General features: G+C 46.5%; 2 protein-coding genes across 2 annotated transcripts; one reads left to right on the top strand and one right to left on the bottom strand.

Moving 5' to 3' along the window:
- Positions 1–5356: 5356 nt before the first annotated feature.
- On the bottom strand, positions 5357–7880 carry LOC126033963 (uncharacterized). The gene is made up of 2 exons (XM_049791097.1): positions 7416–7880; positions 5357–6248 (listed from the first exon to the last, which is right to left on the bottom strand). Exons 1-2 carry the CDS (start codon positions 7506–7508, stop codon positions 5730–5732), a joined length of 612 nt encoding a protein of 203 aa, XP_049647054.1. The 5' UTR covers positions 7509–7880; the 3' UTR covers positions 5357–5729.
- Positions 6822–8470, top strand: LOC126033958 (homeobox protein HMX2-like). The gene is made up of 2 exons (XM_049791084.1): positions 6822–7111; positions 7762–8470. The coding sequence occupies exons 1-2, from the start codon at positions 6886–6888 to the stop codon at positions 8367–8369; spliced, it is 834 nt and encodes a 277-aa protein (XP_049647041.1). The 5' UTR covers positions 6822–6885; the 3' UTR covers positions 8370–8470.
- Positions 8471–23325: the final 14855 nt, after the last annotated feature.

Genomic DNA, 23325 nt, shown 5'->3' with positions numbered 1-23325 from the left:
AACCTGAGAAGAAGGGTCAGGGGCGGATTATAACCTCTCCACCGCTTTTTTTTTTTCTTTTTCTTTTTCTTTTTCTTTTTTTTTTTTTTTTTTCCTTTTTTTTTTTTTTTTTTTTTTCCTTTTTCCGCTTTGGCCTGAAACACGGCTCTGGGCATCAGCCTGCACAGTTGAAGTCAGGACGCTGAAAGTCTCAAAACCACTCGAGAATGAAATAAATATATATAATCCGGGTTCCTGAGAAAAGTGCTAACTTGCCGGGGTGCTCGTTTCGATTTGAGCCCCGTTTCTGGAAGCTGTTGCGGTTTTTTTAGTTATTCCCCCCCCCCCCCCCCCCCCAACTGCTCTGAAATCCCTCGTCTCACTCCGGGAGATCTTCGCCAGCTGTTTTCTTTGCATATCCGTCAAACCCCCGAATTTGGGGCGAAAACTTCTGAAGCCTGGTCCCCGAGCAGTGTAAGAAGGACGGGGAGGCGGCCGGCTTGGGGGGCCGCTGCCCCGGACGGGACCCGCCGGCCGCGGGGGGGGCGGCTGGGGCGGACTTCAGCCTTTTCCTGCGCAGAGGAGGTGACTCGGGGCGCTGTTTCTTCCTCGGGGCGCAACCACTTGATTTGATGCCGTTCGGAGCCTGGCTAGCCCTGGAAGAAAGCGGCCAGACCGTTTCCCCCGTCATACCCAGCTCCCCAGTGTTACCCACTGGAGCAAAATCCTGACTCACTACAGTCATATCCGAGTAGATTGTAATCCAACGCGAAACTTAACACGCCTGCCACTCTCCACATGCCTTTTCTTTGGAGTAACATGAGATTATTATACTTCTGATTCTACTAAATATTCTTTTCTTGAAGTTAAGGAACTGGCAGGGCTAAATGATCAATCGGATTTTTAAAATGTGTTTTGACATTAGTTTGTTTGTTTTTTTAAAGACGTGCTGATTATATCAATAAACAGATTTTTTTTTCATACACTGTATTTGTAACTTATGATCATAGTAAAATATTAAAAGGTGCAAGACGTGAATTCATCAAGAAAAAGTGCTTACTTATGCCTTGTTCTGTACATGCAGGAACTGCTTTTATAGTGGCTTATTAAAAGTATGTGCTGAAAGTAGGAACATAGACACCTCAGGTTTCTTTACCTCCTAGCTTTTTTTAATGACGTTTTTCATTGTACCTGATGGCAAGAAATTTCTGCAGGATGCAAAGAAACAGCTAGCAGAAGACGGAGTCCCTGATGTATGTGCACTGACGATTTGAAAACAGGACCCCCCCCCCCCCCCAAACAAACAAACAAAAGACCGAAGCCCACCCCTCAAATCAGGACAGCAGATTCCTCGCAGTTTTCTCCCCCATGTATATTTTTTATTAAACAAATCAGAGAGGTAAGAGTCACGCTTTGTGCTGCTTCTGCTATAAGAAAACTGTTGGCGGACTGTAAAGCTCAAAGTAGTTTCGCAAAGGCTGTTGGCGACATATAGAGACATACGTTGCTGCTTTATAGATCAAAGAAACCTCAGAATAGCTTTAAAATAAATCCAGTTATACTACAGCTGTAATATTATTATGCAGCATAAATCCTTGTCTGTTGACATTTATTTAATGAATGTTGCTACAACAGCTTAGCTAGATGGCACTCCAGAGGCGAGGCGAAGGAAAACCTTGCCAGACTCCTCACAAAGATAACTTGTGTTTATTGGACGCTAATAAAAATAATTAGTGAAAAGATATATTTTTTATTTGAAGCAAAGCAAAGGAAAATCAAAATAGGGTCTGAACTGACCTTCTGAAATATATTCCTGGTGTAGCTGCCGTAGGATGTTATTATTAATTACACTTTAAATGAAAATGGTTGATATGCTGAGGAGCACCTTGTTAAATGGCTACTTTGCAAATGGTACATTGCTCACAGGCTTAAGATGGCCTATAACTTTTCTCGTAGGCATGGGTCTAAAATATTCATGCAAATCAATACTTGATAAATCTCATAGGTGCGCGCTGGCTCCACTGGTGAACAATATATTTGGATCGATTTTTTTCTTTTTCTTTTATACTGCATTATCTTGGACTAGCCCGTCTCTGCCCCTGCCAACGTGTGAGGCGGGCGGGGTGCGCGCCCCGCTCCCACCATCGATCCGAGGGAGACTCGCTCCAGACTTGGGCGGACTAGCAGAATTTAGTGCTCTCAGCCTCAAATTAGGTCCAGGCAATTTTCTTACCTTTCCCTTTCCCATTCCCGATGAATCTAAGTTTATGGCGGATTTCTTAATGCTTCGTTTAACTATCTTGAGTTTCTCAACTCCTCCTACCGATCCTACGTTTTAATTTCTAAGTAGTGAGCTACATGAATGTCTATTAAAAAAGATATTCATGAAAATCTAGACGTGCACCTAAAATTTAAAGCCTTCCTTTCTTTTCTTTTCTTTTCTTTTCTTTTCTTTTCTTTTCTTTTCTTTTCTTTTCTTTTCTTTTCTTTTCTTTTCTTTTCTTTTCTTTTCTTTTCTTTTCTTTTCTTTTCTTTTCTTTTCTTTTCTTTTCTCTTTTCTTTTCTTTTCCTTTTCTTTTCTCTTTTCTTTTCTTTTCTTTTCTTTTCTTTTCTTTTCTTTTCTTTTCTTTTCTTTTCTTTTCTTTTCTTTTCTTTTCTTTTCTTTTCTTTTCCCTTCTTCTCTTCTCTTCTCTTCTCTTCTCTTCTCTTCTCTTCTCTTCTCTTCTCTTCTCTTCTCTTCTCTTCTCTTCTCTCTCTACCTTCTCTCTCCTTTTATCTTTAGCAATTCCAGTCTACTGAACAGCCGAGAATGACTAGCTTTATTCGGAAATCCCCTCTAGGATTTTACCACACGCCTCTCGTATCAAGCGCTGAGGTTGCAGGAAGGCGATTTAGTTGAGGATTTTGAACTGCCCTCGGAGGGAAACAAAAGGCTTCGAAAAGGGATGCTCTGTCCCGGGGTCACATCATGGCCCGATCCGCCTCTGCCCCGCACCTCTGGGTTGAAGGAGTCGGCTCAGCTCTCCCGAAAAGCCTGTTTATGTGTGACACTTGTAGCCGCCGTCCTGTGGGACTCCAGGGAGAGCTGCTTTCCACCTAGTGAAACCGTTTTCTCTCCCCTCCCTCCCCGCCCGCCGTGCCCGGCGCAGGGGAGCGACGTCCCCGCTGCCCCCAGCCGCTGCCTGGGCCCGGGGAGCGGGGAGGGGGGAGCCCACGACCGCAATTTACACCCAGCTACGGCTGAACCGCAAAATCGAGTTGATTTTAGGGACCCGCAGCGCTAAGGTGGCCAAAGCCGCCTGCTTCTTTTAGCGACTTTTTCAGACAGGGCTTCCCTTTTGGACCCACTCACCCGGGCTGTGTCCCGGGTGGGCAGCGGGGGCGCCTTAGAGACCGCTGCACGGTGCCAGTGTGTCCGAAATTACCGGGCTCTGGTTTGCAAGGGGACCTGAAATGCAGAGAGGGCCCGTTTTACCCTCGAGGACCTCGGGGGATAAACCAAGCCCGATTCCGTAAGCCACGCAAAACCGGACCCTTTGGTGTTTCTGTTGAATCTAATCAGGTTTAATTTCCATCAGTTTAGACTTAGCGTAGGAGACTTTTTGTGCTCTGAGCTAAAATGGAAATAAAGATATGTGTGCCGGGCGATTTCTGGTAAAAAGCTTTCCCAGGTAAAAGGTTTCCACTCAGCACGACGTTAGCTTCCAATACAGGAATATCTTATTCAAAGAAGAAGGTTCGCTCTTCCTCCGCTGCCGCTGTGCGGTACCGGCCTCCACGTCACGACACGTCCCAGACGACAGGATTTCTCCCAGAGAAAACACAAACGAAGCGCGGGATTAAAAAGTACCGGTGTCGGAAAATCTCTACCTATTGTAAGGAAAATTGTTGCTTTTAAACGCAGCCATCGTGCCCCTTGTCCGACGGCCTTTCGGAGCCTGGACAGTGAAGCGCGATGCTGCGGAGCGGGGCTGCGGGGGAAGAACCGAACTGGACACCCCCACCCCCCCCCCACCTTGGGCAGCGAGGACCCCTTTGCTGGCTCAGCCCCGGGCAGCCGATCCCCGCAGAAAGCGGAGACTTCGGCCAAAGCCGCCCCCTCCCCTGGCCGCCCTCACCCCCGCCTCTGCCCCGGGGCTGCCCTCCCCACGCCCCGGGAACCAGGCGCTCGGAAGAGCCTCTGACTTTTTGGCAAGGGCTCTCGCCCCCCGCCCCGTCGGACACCGCTCCCTCCCCTCGCCCCCAGCAGCTCGGGGCCAAATGCGGGAGGGTCGGGGCTCGAAGAGGGGATTGCTGGGGGCCTGGAGGGGGTCCGGGGGGCTCCCTCCGTGGGGGGTGGGCTTTGCAGGCGTTGTCTGGGGTTTGCGGGGTACGGCTCTACCTGTCGGCATGCAAAGCCAAGTCTTTACTCCCCCCCCTGAAGATAAGGGGGACCCTAGCAGAGGGCATGAGGAGCTCGGTACGGATCTGGCTCGTAGGACTCGTCGGAGGGGGCACTTCTGAGGCCCCCCCCATCCTCTCGTTGCCGGTGAATTTCCTCCAACCTGCCTTAGAGGCTGGGGAGATCCGGCACTGTAGTGTGCTCCCTCACGGCACAGAGTTTGTCAGGGAAAAAAAAAATAAATCGTTTTTGTAAAGCGGCCAAATGGGGCTGGGAAAGGAGGACAGACCTTTCCCGGCGGGATGTTGCCGGGCCGGGTGTCTCAGGGCTGGGCTTGGGCTGCTCTGGGGGGCGGAGGGAGCCTCGGTGAAAAAAAAAAAAAAAGAAAAAAAAAAAGGAGGTAAAACTTATGTCTCCTTCTTCAATTTCCTTCTTACTTTCTGCCTTCTTCAAGTTTTCCCTTTTCTTCCAAGAAAATGTCTTCTAGGAAAACACACATTGAGTCAATGCATTTGCTTTTTAAGATGGATTTTTGCGGTACTAAAAGGGAAATGGTTTGCAGCAAGAACAGATGCCAGCACCTGGGACGTGCCTCGCTCAGAGACAGCGGGAAGGGAGGCCGAGACAGGAGCGCAGGGGCAAAGGCTGACCCGACCTGGCATCCAAGTCCCACATGCTCCAAGTTTTACCAGCTCACACGGAATTTCTTAATTTATCTTTTCAGCCGCTTCTTCGCATGTTGTACCACTGTTCCCTGTCCCTTCTTTCGCCCTATCACTCCCTCTTAGTGGGACATTTCGCTCCACCAGAACCACCAGCTTATACAGGAGATTGCAAGGCAAATGCAACGAATTGGGCATTTGGCCAATAATCGTGTTGATGGAAGACAGATATATAGGTATATATTCTTTTTTTTTTTTCTTTTTTTTTTTTTTCCCGCCTGGTGGAAAACGTGCAGCTCTCCAGCAGACGCCTGCATTAAAATCTGGGTGCGTTTATAAAGTGGAACAAATTTTAATGAAAAAGAGCTGAAACTCGCTCTCCCAAGAACCAGCGCGTTAAACGTTAACGCAGTCCAAAGTCGTAAGATGCCCTGATTTTAGCTCACGGAATCTCTGGCATCGCAATATCTAAGAGCCTGTCAGCACTTCTATTGTCAACTCTTTTTCAAGGGCTTCTCGCTTGCCTTCAGCAGTTTTCTTGGTGGAAATCTCGAGATTCGGAGTAAAAGGCCTCTTAAAAGCCGGTTGGAAACATTTATTTCCCTGGCTTTAGAGAGGGGCGCAGGGAGGGAGAGGGTTCTCTGCGATCCACAACTGATGGCGATTCTCCCGTAACTGGACGCCCTGCCGTGAGTAGTGCAAACCGCTTATGAAAAAGTCGCAGTGCTGGTAGGCGGTGGGGAGCAAAGCTTCTCCAGATAGTACAGAAACACACCGATCCTTCCACAAGTCCTACAGCATCTCCCCGATCCTTCCACAAGTCCTACAGCATCTCCCACAGCACAGGCGAGCGCTTCTCCATCCTCCAGAAGGCACGCCTTGACCCTATGCACACCGGCCAGCACTTTTTCACCATTCCGGTACCAAGTGCAGGATCTCATACAACTTTTAGCTCTTGAAAACGATGGAAGAGCTCTGCAGAGCCGCGGGGGTGGGTGGATTTCGCGGTGGCCTGACACCACGGGGATCCTCGGGAGGAAAAGGGGATCCCTTTCTCCCCGGAGGAACTCTGCGTACTTAGCTTGAGGGTCTGCAGGTGGGAGGACCACAGGCAAGGGACTCGGGCTGTAGGAATTACTCTTCCCCAGGGACCCGCACCCCCTTACAACGGCATCGATAATCCGCAGCAAATGCCCTGAGCAGACTCTCCGGGGTGGTGCCAGGCGCTGTACAAACACAGGGAAAAGGGTTCGCCGGCTCCCAGCTTTCCCCCTCCCTCCTGCCCTCTCTCACTGCCATCACTGCCTTCCTTTCTTTGTCGCACTCCACCCCGTTGCCCTGCTCTCATTTCTAATCCTTTCCCTCCATCCTCCTCCTTCACTCCAGAGACCTCCGTCCCGCCACCCCACCTCCCCTCCGCCTTTCCCGTGGGCTCTTTTGGGCCTGGCTCTGCTCCCCGCCCCCCCCCCCCCCCCCCCCCAAGGAAGGGCCTGGGCAGGAGAACAGCCAGCCCTGCCCTGCCCCGGCTGCCCAGAGCACCCTTTCGGGGCTCAAGGGGCACCTTGGCGTGCCCCCCGCCCCCCACCCCTTCCTCCCCGCTTCCCTCCAGCTCCTGCTCCTTTTCCTTCTTCGCTCCCTCTCTTCCCTGCCGCCTTCCCCTCCCTCCCCTGCACCGCTCCCCCCGTTCTCAGCCCTTTGGCTCCCTCTAGCTCCATCCCCTCCCTCCGCCGCCCCGACCCCTCCTCCCTCCTCCCCCCCCCCCCCGGCCCATCCTTCCCTCCGCCCCGGCTGCCGCTGCCGCCCTCCCCGCCGCAGCCAGTCCTGCGGCGCAGCACGGCTCGGCTCGGCTCGGCTCGGCACGCCATGGTGCAGCTCGGGGGCGACCGCCGAGCCCCACCGCCGGCCCCGGCAGCTCCGCCGGCCTTCAGCATCGACAGCATCCTGCGGGCCGGCCCCCGCCGCCCGGCCCGGGAGCAGGGCAGGGCCCGCTGCGCGCTGCCGGAGGAAGAGGAGGAGGAGGAGGAGGAGGAGGAGGAAGAGGAAGAGGGGCCTGCGGAGCAAGACCCCAGTAAAGGCTCCAGCAACTCGGGTACGGAGCCGGCAGCCGGCCCCAGGCTGTCTCGCACGTCGGGTCGCAGCCCGGCCCCCACGCAGGCGGTGGCCCCGGCCCGACCCCGCAGCCCGGCCCCCGGCGGGGGTCTGCCCCGGGGCCTTCCCGGCGCCGCCGGGCCGTGGACCTCGCACACGCACAGGCACACGCAGACATGCACACACGTACACACGCGCCCGCGCAGCCGCGGCGCCCACGGCAGCCGGAGGAGGAGGAGGAGGAGGCGGCGAGGCTCCGCGCACGGACGGGAGGAGATGTCACCGGCACACGCACACGCACCAACCTGCCTCCGGGGGCTTTTCCTGGGTGTCTTACCCCCCTCCCGGCCTCCTCGGTTGGTCGTCCCGCGTCCAGCAGCCCCCGACTGCTCGGCCATACAGACGGCAGAGACATCGCCTTAGATCCTTCCTGGAAGCTCCCCACCCTTCCTCTCCCCTCTGGAGGCTGGGGGGGGGCCGTGGCCAGCTCTCGGCAACCCCCTCCCCATCCTACTCCCCCCCCCCCCCCCCCCTCCCCGGCCTCGGCCCCGCTCCCTAGCGCTCAGCCGGGCCGTGCGTGCGTGCGGGGCGGGGGCGCGGGCGGCGGCGGCGGCGGCGGGGGGGGCTGATGCTGTTGCTTTGCCGTTGCAGGCAGCGAGCCCCGGCGGCTGCGGGCGGAGAGGACGAGCCGCGGGCTCCGGGCGGAGGCCGCGGGCGGCCGCAGCGCTGCGGGCTCCCCGCTCCCCGCCGAGGGGCTGCGCGGCTCCCGGCAGCCGCCGCCGCCGCCGCTGCCGCGGGAGGCCGGGGGCTGCGGCGGGGAGAGCGGCAGGTCGCCGGCGGCGGGCGGCAGGAAGAAGACGCGAACCATCTTCTCCAAGAGCCAGGTCTTCCAGCTGGAGTCCACCTTCGACGTGAAGCGCTACCTGAGCAGCGCCGAGCGGGCCGGCCTGGCCGCCGCGCTGCACCTCACCGAGACGCAGGTGAAGATCTGGTTCCAGAACCGCCGCAACAAGCTCAAGAGACAGATGTCGGCCGAGCCCGAGGGCCCGGGGCCGGCGGAGCCCCCCGGGGAGCCGCCGCCGCCGCCGCCCCCCGCCGCCGCGGCTCTCTCCTTGCCGGCCCTTTACAAGGACAGCACCCTGCTCGGCCGCTGCTTGCTGCCGCTGCCCCTGCCCCTGCTCTACCCGGGCAGCGCCATCCCCTACCTCTGCCTCCCCGGGCCGGGCAAGCACTTCAGCCTGGTGGACGGGGACGTATAGCCGCTCCCCCCCGGCCCCCGACCTCCCTCTGGCCGGGGGCCGCCCCGATGCTATTGACGCTCCCCCCCCCCCAACCCCCGCCCCGCCGTGCCGGTGGGGTGTCCGCCTCCGCCGCGGCCGGCGGCAGCCGCCCCCCCGGCCCACGGAGGGGCCGCCCGGGCTCCCCCCCCCTCCGCGTGTCCGTGGGCCGCCGACTCGTTGTTCAAGCTTGAAAGGGGTGCTGCCAGCCCGCCCTCGCTCTTGCAGCGCTTTTTCTCTGGGCAGGAGGGACGAGAGAACGCGGAGCCACCAAAGAAAGCGGGATGTGTTCTGCCTCCTTCCCTGCCTTTCTCCCAAGTTTTCCCGTGCCCGTATTCCAGGGGAGCCGATGCTCTGCCTCAGGCGGCGGGGACGGCGTCCCCGCGTCTGCCCCAGCGCCGTGGCCGTGGCTGTACCGTGAACCGAGTCACTTTTAATACAGCTTGCTACACGCCAAGGCCGCCGTGTGCTCCTCCATCTCAAACCTTCCCCCCTCTAATATCCCGCGGATTCACTTCTCCCCGTCTTTGACGTTATGGAAATGTAGACACCCTTCCTCAGACCTGGTTCTTAAACTGTGGCTTCTCTGAACTTCTTTTCCCCCTCCCGAAAAAATCCAAGCGCGCTCTCACGCTTTTTTGTGCTAACCGGTTCTCAAACTGTGGCTCGTCTGATGTTTTTTTGCAGAACAAGACAAGCTGTTTCTCATACTTCTTGTGCTAACCCCGCCCCCCCGAAATCTGGTGGGACAATTTTATCTGCTACCCTAAAGTAAAGAAGTGTTGAGTTTTGATTTATTTTAATTTTTTTTTTCCTCATAGATTTCCAAACGCTTTTGTCGCCCTTCGGTTTCCCAGTTCACACGCTTTATATTCAAAGGTTGGAAATAAACCTTTTCAGAAAGCTGAAATGCATGCCTTTTCAATAGTTACTACTAGGCAGTATCAAAGGAAAGAGATTGCCTAGAGTGCATCGATGGTGTTCATTTGAAAAAATAAAGGTTAAGAGCACAATCGTGGCATTACCAAACTCACCCGCGTGTGCGAAAACGGGCAGCTTGTCGAGCTGCCCAGCGGGAAAACCAGCGCTAGGTATTTCGGCTAGATAAGAACGTACTTTTTCTTGCCTTTCCCCACTCTTGTGCCATTTCTCTTTCCGTGGGCAATTAATACAGATGTGCGACGAGCCCGCGCGCAGATGCGTGGGCCGGCCCGGCGAGGAGCCCCCGGGGCGAGCGGGAGCCCGGCGGCTCAAAGCCGCTTTTGTCATTTACTTCCCAGCCGGGAAAGGGGCTGCTGCAGGGGCTGGCGGCGGGGTAATGCAGCCGGGGAGCCGGTGCCAAGGCAGCCCCTGCGCCAGCCGAGCTCTGGAAAGCGGCTCCAGCGGCTCTGCGAAGTTTTCTCACGGTTGCGAGGATGTGGGAGCGTTGTTTGACCTCTCCTCTCGCTTTTTAATCGGTCTCGAACGGGTGTCAAGTAGCGGGAGGAGTCTCACAGGGTGCCCTTGCGCTGGAAAAACCCCAATGTTCTCGAGGCTTGTTGCGAGGGGAGTCTCCCGACGTGGACGCGCCGAAGGGGACCTGCCGGCGGCCCCTCTCAGCTCAGGTTCCCCCAAACTGCAGCTCCCGGGAAGGTGCAGGAGACGAACGAACAGTTTGGGCCGCACGACCCACCCTCCTTTTGTGATCTGACTTTATAATGGTAGTTAAAGAAGCTAAGGTCCTCCGAGTCCGCGAGTTACTCCGTGGTTAAAACCTTTGGAGACGCATAGAAGCGGTGACGTCCTTATTTCCAAGGGTGATGTGATGTGGTTCGTGTTTGCCCATATTCGCATAACTGATGATCTATATCGGAACCTCCCTTTGGTTGTTACTTCTAATATTTCCAATGTCGACGCACTCTCACTTGATTACTGCCACGAGATTAATCAATACCGATAGAGGCAAATCCGCCTTTTTCAAAATCCCTACCGATGGAATTCTGACCAGCTGCAGCAGCTATACACTAAGGTCCCTTTCTTTAGTTGTTTAACACGGAACTAAAAGTCACTTAAAGCAACTGCTCTTCCACATAATTGCAGCCTTAGATGTCTCCGTGGTGAAAGGTAATTATACAGGAAGTCGCTATTCGGCAATTAATCTGCTTTTCACCTCCTTTATCAAACCATTTTCAGTCTTTTTTTTCTCTCCGTTTTATCAATTTGCCGTCCGAATTGTTTCTGGGGTTACAGAGGCAAGCGAAGGAAAATACGGACCCCCAAACAGAAGTGAGTTATTTTACAATAAAAACAACAGAAACGGATTTTCTGCATGCCGTACTTCTAGCGCATAGTCCGATTTCACAACTTGTTGCCGACCAACTCCAAAGCTACGATCATTAGAGGTTAATGTGGCCATCGGTGAACGTCTCAAACAGCCGGGTAGCTGGAGAAAGTAAATAACCATCCCGAAATATTCGTTCCCCGTCAAGATATAACTGCTGGTTTTGAGTTCATTGTCTACAAATATTAACCAAACTGTTGCTACTCAGTGTAACACGGCCAGTGGCGAGGTGGCTTTCTCTGAAGAAAACCAAGTTCACGATATTTCAGGATTCCCAGCTGAGCAGTCAGTGCTGATCACACTGAATATTGCCGACATTTTTTTTAGAGCAAAACAATTGCATTTGCAGATATAAATCGCTCCTTACTACAACAGATTGCTACTCGCCACTGTACAGCAGTCAATTAGTAGTGGCTAACCAGCAGATAGGTTAGAAAGACGGGATACTTTAAAAAATGAAACAAACTGGAACGAAACTAAACAAAAAACCTTCTGTAAGAGCTTGCAAACAGTTTGAGGGAAAAACCCCACCAAACCAAACAAAAACCAAAGCAAAAAAACCACAAACCCAAACCCAAACAGTGCTAGAACCGATTAGTTGCTGGAGCTGAGATTTAAAAATGTGCTATTAAGGGTTGACATGATGAAAAGAGATAGTACAGCTGGGTGAGAAGCGGGTGGAAGACACAATGTGCCTCTATATTGAAGGGATTCTCTATTAAAAGCTCATATACAGTGCTGCAGTGGTTGTTTGGTTTTTTTTTTATTATTATTTTTTATTTTTATTTTAATTTTAATTTTTATTTTTATTTTTATTTTCATTAAAAGACTAGCTAGAGGCCCTACCTGTGCTGGGAGATCCCTTGTGTTAGGCGTGGCACATACATAATGACAGGCTGCCCCAGAATACTGTATGAACTGAATAGAAAAGAAAGATACAGCTAAGACCCGGCCCCTGAACCTTCCAAAAGAAAGATCGTAATCAAACACAACCTTTCTCAACAGGAAAATATATTTGAAAAGCTGTTGGATACATACATAAATGCTCTGGATACATACAGAAATGCGTTGCTCATGAAACAGTGCAATGCAAGGGCTTAAAAGAGCCGCTCCATCTCTCTCTCCTCCATCTCTTTGTAAAAGCCCCACATGGCTGATCCTAAGTGCAGCAGCTCCAGGCAACTTGATTTGCATTTCACCTGCGATGTTATAAAATTCCCTGGGATTAGGATGATCAATCACACTGCTGCATGCGGCAGCTTTTCTTGTTGAAGAGCATGCCAAGAATTAGAAGACCCAATTATTTCTGCTGGAGAGTAACCCGCCTCCCTTGTCCGCTCTGGTGGAAGGTTTTGCAAAACTCCCCTAGGACTGGCTTCCCCCTGGAGTCTCCTGCTCAGGAGGCTGAACCAGGCATTTGCTACTGTTTTGTTTTCCTTTGCTTTCTCTGATCACTGTGAACCTAGACAGCCTTATGGACCACCACAAGGATGTTGTGCCAGCCCTTCTTGTCAACAACCCTGCTAATTGGCCTTCTGCTCCTTATCAGGCTGGTGCTCACCTCCACAAGGTGAGGGAAGGTATGGTACAGACTATAGGGAGAAAAGTTACTCAGCACAGCTCTTTGGCCATGCCAGGGGTTAATCTAGAGTCCAGAAAACTCTCCTGCTTCTTCTCCCCTGCTCCTGGATTTGCTATTTTTTCTTCTTTTTTTATTTGGTTGACCTGAAATGGTAGCTTGTCTTTTCTTTCCTTTTTAAGGAAAGGCTTGAACTTACTACACCTTTAGTATGTTCATAAGCAGAAGTAGGGCTTCATCTGCCTAGAGGAAGGCTTGCAGCATTACCCCAAAATGTAGTAAATTTTCATGTGCTGCAAAGAAGCCACCACAGATTTACATTAGTGGCATTAGGCAGAGAAAGAAGAGTCACAGCCTTATCTCGCAGGGGACACTCCTTCGAACCTAGGCAAGCTTAATAAAATTTAAGGAAGATAAAAATTCATCACAGCATCACGGAAAAGGCACAATGTTGAGCATCCAAAATCACCATGAAAAAGAAAAAAATCAGTTTGGAGGGAGACACAGCAAAAACGCTTTCTGTGCATCTTCTGTACAGCGGGGTCCAGCTGCACTTTTTTCTTGAAAGCCAGTAGTGTCTCTTCTCTCCCTCCTCATGTGAATGTATGCATTGGGCTCATTTTGCAGGTTACACCTGGGCTGGGCCCGATTCTGCTTTGCCTTACAAACACGTGATTAGAAGGCAAGGATGTGACCTCTAGAATATGTTTGACTTAAAGCTGGATTTGTCAGATTGAGTCCTTAAGATCTTTTCCTTTTTAAAATATGTGAAGTAGTAATATCCTCATACTTATGATGTGAAATAGTAACCATACTGAAAAAATGGGACATGGATTTACTGGAGAGGCTTGGAAAAGGGTGAAACTCACTGGTCCGTGCATCTACTTTTGCCTTGACACTGATGTTGAACACACTCTTACGGCAAGAGATGTGATTGCCAACCAGTCCATCTGTCACTTTAAAGTAAAGATCATACATAAATTGCTTAAAATAAAACCCTGGAAACTGTCTATTATTAAAAATAAAGGCCACCAAACAGTATAGGATCAGGAATATTTATCTTATGTCCCATTCTGTGTTGCAGTACCTGCGAAATGCTCTGCCCCTAAAAGCAGGAAGGCTTTTATTTTGGACAAGAACTTAACTCTAGAGAAGACAGTGTGTTCTGGAATGGGAAATGGTGACTGCAATATAATCAGTGCACAGAGGGGAGAATCATACCTGCCCCTTCTCTGTTCTCAAGAAATCAATTACATTGGTACTGGTCTTCATATAAAATCCAACAGAGACGGGAAAACATCACCAGACATTCTAAAGGAATGTCCAGTGTGAAACAGCACAACATTCCCAGCTGTATCATCAAAATCAAATTATTTTGCACAAAAAGCAATTGAGAATATACAAGTAGAGGAACTCTGCAAGATCAGAAAATCTGCAGTAAACTAGAAGGTACAAAGCAGGAGAGGAAGACACAGACATGCCTAAAGGGGGCTCTAAAGAGGGCTGAAGCACGGCAGCGGGTACAGATTTTCCAGTAAAATTTTGTGCCCAGCTGTGAGCCTTTTAGGACCGAGTGGACAATGGAGGCTGCTTTGACAAGCAGGTATGTGGTCAGAGGGTCAGGAGCTGTATCTGGAGTCAGCAACCCAATATATCAGATACAAATCATGAGTCTACCAGGACAATTGGGTGTTGTGTCAGACCAGAATCTATGGGTGCGTTTGAGGACAAAGGCGGTAGCAGAGCTTTGTGTAAAGACCTCCGTGTACAGACCAACGTCTGGATTTTGGTTCTCCACAGTCTACTGCAGTCATAGGTGTCCTCTGGGACAGTGATGTCCGAGTTGGAGCAGAAGCCACCCTGGTTTGCTCAAAGCCTTTTCATCAGCTGCTTGTGAATCGTTATACAGGAAGAAATGACACCTTATTAAGCAACAGATACCTTGCCACAGTTTTGATTTTTTCATTGCTTTCACACTCGGATTTATAGAGGTCAGAAGTATGATCTTTACAGAGGATGCAGCCATATGAGACAACAACTGGGGAAGTTCTTTTTTGTGGTCTTCTTCTATCTTGGAGTTAAATTATTGAACCAGCATGGCTCTTCTCAAGTAGGGGTGGCATCCTAGCAATTGATGAAGATCAGCACTTGGTTGAAACTGGATCAGCTTTCATTCTGGTTCTTCTTCCCAAATCTGCCAGATCCAGCTCCCCATTTCCTTCAACAGTCAGCTATAGGGCAGCTACAAGAACCTCTGTTCAGTCTGTAGATTTTCTCTAGGAACATTTCCAAGTTTTATTTGAAACCACCAGTGAGAAAAGCAAAGCTACCCACACAGCCAACACAACTGGAAAGTTTGGTGTGAATTCTAGTTCTTTCTAAGCATCATGAATGGAATATTTTACTGAAAATCAATCCCTATATGCAATTATTATGTCTTTATAAAGCAACACTGATATTCAAATCAGAAGGGACATTTGGCTACCGGTTAACCATAATGTTCTCTGAGTTCCAGCCCTCTAGGGGATGTATATCAACATACACATGTAGAGACTATACTCACTACGAAATATAGACTTCCTTAAGTTACTCCTGACAACATAAACATTCCCTGTTTCTCATTTTTGTAAGTAAGTGACAATTTTGGATCTATTTTGCAAATAAATATCTGGGACCCATGGACAACTGTCATTTATTTTTTCCTTAGGATTGCAATGTCTACAGAATCTTTCACTGTCTCTTACTGAGTTGGAGTGAATCCTTTGTGCAAACAAAGATCTGAACATCCCTATGTTCCTTCATGCAGACTGAGATTTATAACATCTTTACACTGATTCCTAGCTACCAGCTGAGTAAATAACTGATGCTCATGTATTTTCAGATATATTTATAAGTGTTTTAGCACATAATGGTACACTGAAAAAACCTAAATGGTTAAAAAAGTTTTATTTATAGCAGTCTAGCATTTTGTACATGTAGGATTGTTTGACAACTTCTCTGATGCATACAGTGACATAACTGTCTCTGCCTTTCTGTACAACACAAGTGAGCCAGTCTGGAGCTGTTATGGTATATTACTGTGTAATTTCAATGTTTGCTTAGAGAGTCATTAATGTGAAATTATAGATGCAAAGAATTCTAATTACTCTGTAGGAAATGTTATGTGGTAGGATGTGCATGTGTTTTTAAAACACCCTGTAATTTGTGGATTTGTAACCAAATATCTGCATTCAATTTCCATTATTAGATAATTGCTTCACATGTGTGTCTGCTTCCCCAGACTCCTAAACCTGACTTTTTAATGGATAAGGAGAATAGCACTAGTTTATATATCCTTGTGTCAACAAGCTTTTAATACCCATGTGGTAAAAGTTGTAAAATTGGGATCCAGGCAAAATAGATGAAAAGATAGAAGCTAAATTAAAAAAGAAGTATGCTTAACATCGTGAACTTACAGATTGCGTCATGAAGTCTGTGAAAAAGTACCTGGGAAATAAAGTTATATCTTCATATGAAGGAGCTCACAGAACTAAAACCATATCAAGCAACAACTGATTCTTAAGGTCTCCATGGTGTTATTTTGCTAGATGAATTTTATCCTAAAAGAATAATTATTTTCTTGAAAAGAAGATTTCTGATTTAGAAATGTGAAATAGTTTGAAATAAGTAGTAAGACTAGCAACTCAGTTATTAAGACAAATCTCACCTTTAACGAAGTCTCCCAATAACAGAAACTCAATCTCAGTCATTCGCACGTCTCAAGAGAGAGAGAGAATCTATAAGAATTGCTATCAGAAACAGCAGATGGCTGATACAGTTAGGACATCAGTCCTCTTTGCCATGTCATTGGACTCTGATCAAAATCAATGGGGAAATGTCCCTAATATGTCTACTTGTCCCTTTATTGTATAATCTTTTGCCCTGGGTCAGATGCCAGGATCAATGGATTCTCATGTTTTCCGCTGAATTCACTGACTTCATAGTATGAAAGGGGCTACTTAGGGAGGTGACAGTAGTAGCGGGGGACTGCACTTGATGAACTGAAGGCGCCTTCCACCGTAAGTCTGCCCGGGGATTACTATAAGCAAACACCAAGAAACGTTGTAAGTGAAAGCAATTTAGGGAGAGGCTCTGGGAACTTCTGAAGGGCATGCATTTTTAAACACACGGCTTTTCTCTCCAAAGCTGTATTTTGGCAAAGAGCTATTGTCAGACTTGATTAGATTACTCTAAGCCTTACTCTAAGCCTCACAGATCTGCTTGGAAGCCGAGGAACACATCTAGCAAACCCACGGGGGTATGATACCAAAGTAAGTCAAGTGGCTTGGAAAGAGTCTCTTTGGATCAGGTCTCTTCTGAAAGAGAACCTGGGTGCCCCTCTCAATCAAAATGGTAAGAAAACCATGGCTTAACTTACTGGAGGCCAGACCTGAGATGTGCCATACAGCAGGCTCTTAGAAATGGCTAACGAAAATGAGAAGCTCTTGCATCTTGTGAAAGGTTATGTGCGCTAATTTTCCACTGCTGTTTTTGCTTTCTGCTATAAGGCCCAGAGGAATATGCTGTTTATATTCTCAGATTATTTTATATACTCAGATTATTCCAAGGTCTTTTTAATGAACATGCAAAAAACTACCATAACATGCCAGATTCACAGATCGAACCTAACACTCTCCCAATTTGAATGAAATGAAGGAGCAGGGACTTATCTTCAGCAGATGTTGTAGGTCAAGCTATTTTCCAATGTTGCACAGCATCGACTTTGCAAAAATTAAAATTAACACAATAATATATAGTTCTGTGAAACGGGGTTGAGTCTCATTCCTAAATAGAATATATATATGGCTTTTGGCTGTGTTTGAGAGTATGTACATTCCAGTTCATTTTTTAATAAATTTAATACCTGCACCTGGCACCACTGTTTTCTAGTGGCGGTGGAACAGATCTATAATTGCAATTATTCTCCTCCTGGGTGATTTAGTTCAACTCCCTGCATCATACAGGATATTCCCTACATTATTTCTACTACTTATCTAATGTATTATTGAATAGTTCTGGTGATGGTGCCTCAATTACCTCCATTACCTCTCTCCCGATGCTTAACTGCTCTGGCTGATACGATTCCCTCCTGCCCAGCAGTGAACGGCTTGGATTGTACGACATGTAGTTTTAGGCTGTATTGCTTGGTTTGATCACTTTCATGTTGTTTGAAACCTCCACTTTGAAGAGGTTTACAGTGTCATCAGGGCTTGTGGAATCTCTTCCATTCTCAGGCTTATGAACTGGGATCCTGTCCAATCCTTCTACCATTGATGTGGCTTTTCTTTACCCTTTCCTGAAGTATTTATTGTGTGTGTTCTGCTTTGCTTTCTTCCCGAATGCATAGTACAGTGAACTAGTACTAAACTGGTGATGTACAATCAAAGTTTTAAAAAGTTTGCTATCTCCCCTTTTCTCCATATTTCAGTGACAAAATACACTGTAATACAATGACAATTTTCTGTGTTATATTTGTTCAGGGTCAGTGTTTTAATATGTTGTTTAGTTTTATTTACAGAATAAATCCTTTTATCTACCCTCCTATCCACCTATCTGTCTGTCTGTTGATATATCTTTCTTACTTCCACTTCCAGTATGCAATTTAACTACAGTATATCGATAACACCACATATTTTGCTCACAGAAGGAGATCTATGGCTCCTACCCTTATTTTCAAGTAAGCAGCACCTCTCTCATGAGCATTTACCAGTGACCCCCCTGCCCTAAATATTATGTCCAAGGGAAAATGGCAAAGAAGAAATAGAATTAATTATGTATATAGCATAGCAAAATGGGACCCATCTTGGCTATGATCTTAAGACTGACAAATACAAGTGCGTCACACATAAGCGATGATGATGATGGTGTGGTTAGAGATCCTCTGCTGAGTAAACATGAAGTAACTTGAAATCTACTCCAGCTTTCTCACTGTGTGTGTGCTGGATAACAGAGTCCAGCTAGGGAGAGCCTGGACATCACCAAATACAGATAAGCAAAACAGAAACATCTTCTATCAGTGAAGATTTCTGTGGTTACATATGTAATCTCTATTACATCTGCCTCTAACACATGCATGAGCATTTTGCCTCTGCATCTTTGTTATGCATGAACAGACGGGAATGACTGGAAAGGCAGCCTAATTCCTTAGGGCAGAAGGTGGAAGATAGATGTGAGGGGAACATACGTACCACGAGGGCTGGCTAACCTCTAGGAAAAGTGTGGTGTGGACTCAGATTTGTGCCAATTTCCTTGTGTCTCTGCTGTGGGAGAAATGGGCTGTCAAATGTAAAGTGTATAACCTGTTCACCACTCTAGTAGGTTTTCAAAGCTGGTGCTGGTGTCCTCCCACCACTATTGCTTCTGACCAGCAGATCTAGCTGTCCCTGCCAGGATGGGAGGGTGCTTTAGTGGCTAATTTGGCCTTACACAATATATCTTGCCTTGCTGTGCATTGGGTAGGTAATATTGACCCAAGGATGAAAAAAACTGGGAAGGGGACAATTGAAGGAGAGGGATAACTAGGCAAGCTGTTCAGGGTTATGTGGGTAATCTGTGACGGGGTGAGGAGGAGACCCCAGGCCTACAGAAATTTGATATGCCCACAGGTGAAAGACAATCTCAATGGCTATCATAACTAGAATCTCAAAGTTCATGTTTTCAGTTTATTATTTCCCCTCAGACAGGAATACTGGCTGTAGATCTGGTAAGAAAATTTTCAGCAAAATATTTCTTTAATCATAAATGCTGATTCATCCGAAACCCATCATGGAAAAGGGAGTATTTGGCTGAAATACTTGGGTCTTGGGCATTCTGCAAACACTGCAAAATCATCAGAATTTTTAGATGCAACATTTTCAAAATGACAAGTGATAACTTTGTCATTTGAAATAATGCTTCCCCCCCCCCCCCCCCTAAAAGAGCAAAAAGAATTACGGATCAACTGAATAAAATTTCCAAATGTCTGAAGTAGAAGTGAAATACTGACAAACTAGAGAAACTGATTTTTAAATACGTGTGATTTTTTCCCCCCCATTGTTTTGACAGCTTTATTTGGAATAGGAACATTTTAAAAATCACAATATTTGTGAGGCTGTAAAATTTTTTCATTAACAGATTTAAAAAGCCAATAAGGATTAGAGAGGAGCAAAATTCAGACCTTTCTGAGTGTTTTTCACTAATTTCACCATTCAAAGCTGTGTTCAGTTCTTGGATTTAAGGCTGGCTTCTTGTCATGCTGGAGGCCAACCCAACCCAAAGTCACGCTTTGGGCTCTGAAGACACCTGGGGTACCCACAAAATCCAGATCCCCCAGCCCCATTCTATTGCACAAGTCAATGCACGCAGACTGTTCAAGCAGTATTTCTGATGACAGTATAGTGAAATCAATATTGATTTTAATTATATTTTGGAAGTACTCCATGGATTAGTTCACAAAGAAAAAGTTGAGGAGGAGTGCAACATTACATGTGCAAGTGTAACAAATGGAGTCTGACATGACGAGCAAGAATTAGTTCTGAATAGCCCAGCTTTGTGCACTTTGTCAGACTTCCACGACTGCTCTCTGGAGCATGAAATAAAAGTCTAAAGTGTCACTGCAACTCTGCTATCTGTGTGCATGTTTCACTGTACTTTCTTTATCATTCCCTGAAAAAAGTGAGAAAACCTGCCCTTTCTCCATGACTTATGCAACCCTGTTGAAGAAGTAACACACACTTGTATTTTTTATGAATAGTTGAGATAATGTAAACTCTTGAGAACTTGGAATACAGAAACTGAACCAAGCTGAAGCTGTCACACTCCTGGGGAGGAGACTGAACCCTGTTTCAAAATGTTTTGGAATCTATAAATATCAAGTTGAGTACTATCTAAGTTCAATTTGTAGATCCTGAGAAGACAACACATTGCAGTTGGAAACCAGATTCCTTTCATAATTAAGGGCTCAATTCTGCAAGCTCTAAGGATGGAAAGGTCTTGTTGGAGTCATGCTGAGAAAAATCTTCCAGGACTGGGGCCCCACTTGCCTATAAAGCAAAATAAGGCGTACCAGTGACATGAGAAGTTACTATCAACAGTAAAGTAGTGATTACACCAGGAACCAAAGAAATAATTGATCCCTGAAAAAGAAGTCAAAAATTCACATTTTTGATTGGCTTTGTAAGAATGGAAAGAGAACCCAAAGTAGGGGAAGAGCATAATTATACCATTTGGAGAATATGGATTCAGTGAATGTTACCAGTCTCCAGAATTATCAGTGACCTTTGTCTCTTGCTAGATTAAAACGTGTTTAATTTATATTATAGCCTATGTATTGGATATTACCACTGGTGAGATTCTGGGTTTCAATGAATGTGATCAAAATGAGTTCATTAAACCACCACCAGAATAGATCTTCGTACAGAAAATGTGGAGCAGGTCAAGCTGGCTGAAAATGCATGGATTAAAGATGATCTCTTCTCAGTGTAGTGGATGACCACTTATGATCAGGTGCAAGGATATAAAGCTGTGATAACTTTAGTTAAGCCAATGTGCCTGTTCCTGAGTTATGGCAGAAGGATTCGCACCAGATTCTGGAATTGCAGAAGACTCAAACTTCATTTCTTCAGGCTTCCTGAACAAACGACAGAGGTATGAACTGGATCCTGTGTAAATGATTACGCTATAGTGATAGCTTAGAAAATTTGTGATGATAGTTACAGATAATTTAGTGTCTATAATCTCATCTGATTTACTAATGAACTCTTGTTTTAACATCTCTTGTGATTTGATATGTCTGTCTGTATGTTTTTAAGATTTCTGCTGAAGAAAAGACGAATAGAAAAAATTCAGACAGTTGTTCATGCTTAGCTGCTTGTCTTACAGGCAAACAATATAAACAGCCCCTAGACTCAGAGCTAATTCTTGCTGTAGAAAAGAGACCTTAAAGGTAATTTCATTGTCTGTCTGAGGACTTTCTGGTGAAGAAAAGATGTGGTCTGACTGTGTCCTTCAACATGTTCCACCTCTTTGAAGTCTGAACTCAATAGAAAAACAGCCTTGAGGCTTCTCTAAGTAACACTGCTGGAGAGCTGGTCCTTTGTCACTTTTTGACTTATGTCAGAGAGGGCATAAGATTGACTAATGCAGGTCCTGTTCTGCACAGGACTTGCCTATGTCCAAAAATCTAGTTCTGTGAAAATATGTCTGATAAGATTCCTAGCTGAACCTTGCATTTGTGCAATTTATTTGTAAGTTAACCAAGGAAAAAAAATATATATATATACATGCGTTTCTACAATTTATCTTTATAAAAGTATTCAGTAAGTACTTACAGGGAAGAAAACCCTGCTGAGCTAGTTAATCATTATTTTGAGAGCAAAGAAAAAAAGAGAGCTAAACTGTAATTATAACCTTGGTGATAATGTATGTAGGAATCTTTCTTAATCCAGGCTAATCTTGTTCCATGTTCTTACCTACTATAAAAATCTGAATGATTTTTGACAAGATCCAAAGTTTTGTCAGTTGTTAAGAATTAATTGAAAAAATTACTAGAGCACAGCAGCCATTTCAAAGGGACTGACCCAGAACCAATTAGAATTTTGTAACAATTGACCATTCACCACAAAACAGTTATCATGAGCTTTGGCCTCTGAAGTGTGGTGTTGGGGGTGGGGGAGAATCAGATTAAAGAAACTTTAATTTTTTTCCCCCTTTAACTAAAATATCGTTAGTAGCAGCTTTCTCAACACAACTATCAATCAACTTATCTGGGTTTTAAAGGCTATGCTCAGCTTGCAGGAACAGCAGTACAGAGTATAATGGATGATTATCCCCTGGCTTTAGATGATACACAATATAGGTTACTATCTTGAAAAAACAGGTCAGACATAGGAACATTCTTTATCAAATTACTGTTGACAGCCCAAACAAGAGATTGAAGAATACCACAAAAAGGTTCTTTCATCTAAAGACAACAGAGTTTATAATTGGTCATTCTTTCCTCCTTCATCCTCTCCTTCTCAGCAGAAAAAAGAAAATTCCTAGTGCAGTTTCTTGAACATAGTCAGCACGAGGGTAGGCTGGTGTACACTGAGAAATAGACTCAGCATTCAGTCTTTCCTCTTAATGTTCAAACTACTGAGGGAGCAGGAAAAGCCAACAGGGGTCTTAAATGTTAAAAAGAAATGAAAGCAAGGTTCTGCTGGATTATCAATATTTCGGGACAGCAAATATGTAATTGCTTTGAAAGAGGAAAGAAAAATCAAAGGGATAAATATTTGCCAGATTGTTCTATAATATGTGCAATATTCTGTCTCTTACCTTCAGTCCAAAGCAAATATATGTAGTAGGTACATAACTACATAGAAATATGTGTGTTATCACAGCATATATTTGACTGTATACTGCACAGATGTGCAGATATAGGCATAAAAGCATAAAGATATTTGATAGATTAAAAAGGATGTTAGAGTCCAATATTTAGTGTTGAAGATTTTTTCCAGAGGATTGTTATGTTTAAGATGAAAAAGAGTACTTTGTTAGTCCAATTTTCTGCCTGTTTCAGGCTGTTATATTTCACCCAGTTACCTCTCAGTTAAGTTGCCTTGGGCTGGTGCAGCGTATTTCCAGGAGATGCTTGCAAGCTTAATTTGAAAATACCAGAGCTCGAAAATTTACTGTCCCCTTTGGTGGTTTCCTCTAGAAGTCAATCCTTCATGAAGAATAGCTAAAAAAAAAATTGAGATCAGAGCAATTAAATCACTGTCCCACAAACACTTATGCTTTTGCTTACACTGACACATGTGAGTAGCTCCACTGAACTCAATATAAAGAGAAATCAATAGAACTGCTCATGTGTATCAAGTTAAAATATATGAATACGTGTTTTTAGATTTGCAGCCTGAAATTGGCTTGGAAAAAGACTACACTAAGCTTTTTACAGATTTTATAAATGAACTTCATCCTGAAGAAGATTCATCCAGGAGATTCATAGCATGCATGAACTGATGCAACCATTACCCTAC

Source organism: Accipiter gentilis, chromosome 3 (genome assembly GCF_929443795.1).
Source record: "Accipiter gentilis chromosome 3, bAccGen1.1, whole genome shotgun sequence".
Classification (NCBI taxonomy): Eukaryota; Metazoa; Chordata; class Aves; order Accipitriformes; family Accipitridae; genus Astur; species Astur gentilis.
The sequence above is the reverse complement of the archived record's forward strand: the minus strand, read 5'-3'. Positions and strand labels throughout refer to the sequence as shown.

Bases quoted from the DNA above. Each gene is read 5' to 3' on its own strand.
- LOC126033958 (XM_049791084.1), top strand. From the start codon at position 6,886: ATGGTGCAGCTCGGGGGCGACCGCCGAGCCCCACCGCCGGCCCCGGCA. The intron at 7,112-7,761 runs GTACGGAGCCGG...TTGCCGTTGCAG, and splicing joins TAAAGGCTCCAGCAACTCGG to GCAGCGAGCCCCGGCGGCTG.
- LOC126033963 (XM_049791097.1), bottom strand. From the start codon at position 7,508: ATGGCCGAGCAGTCGGGGGCTGCTGGACGCGGGACGACCAACCGAGGA. The intron at 6,249-7,415 runs GTTGGTGCGTGT...GTGTTTGTACAG, and splicing joins GGAAAAGCCCCCGGAGGCAG to CGCCTGGCACCACCCCGGAG.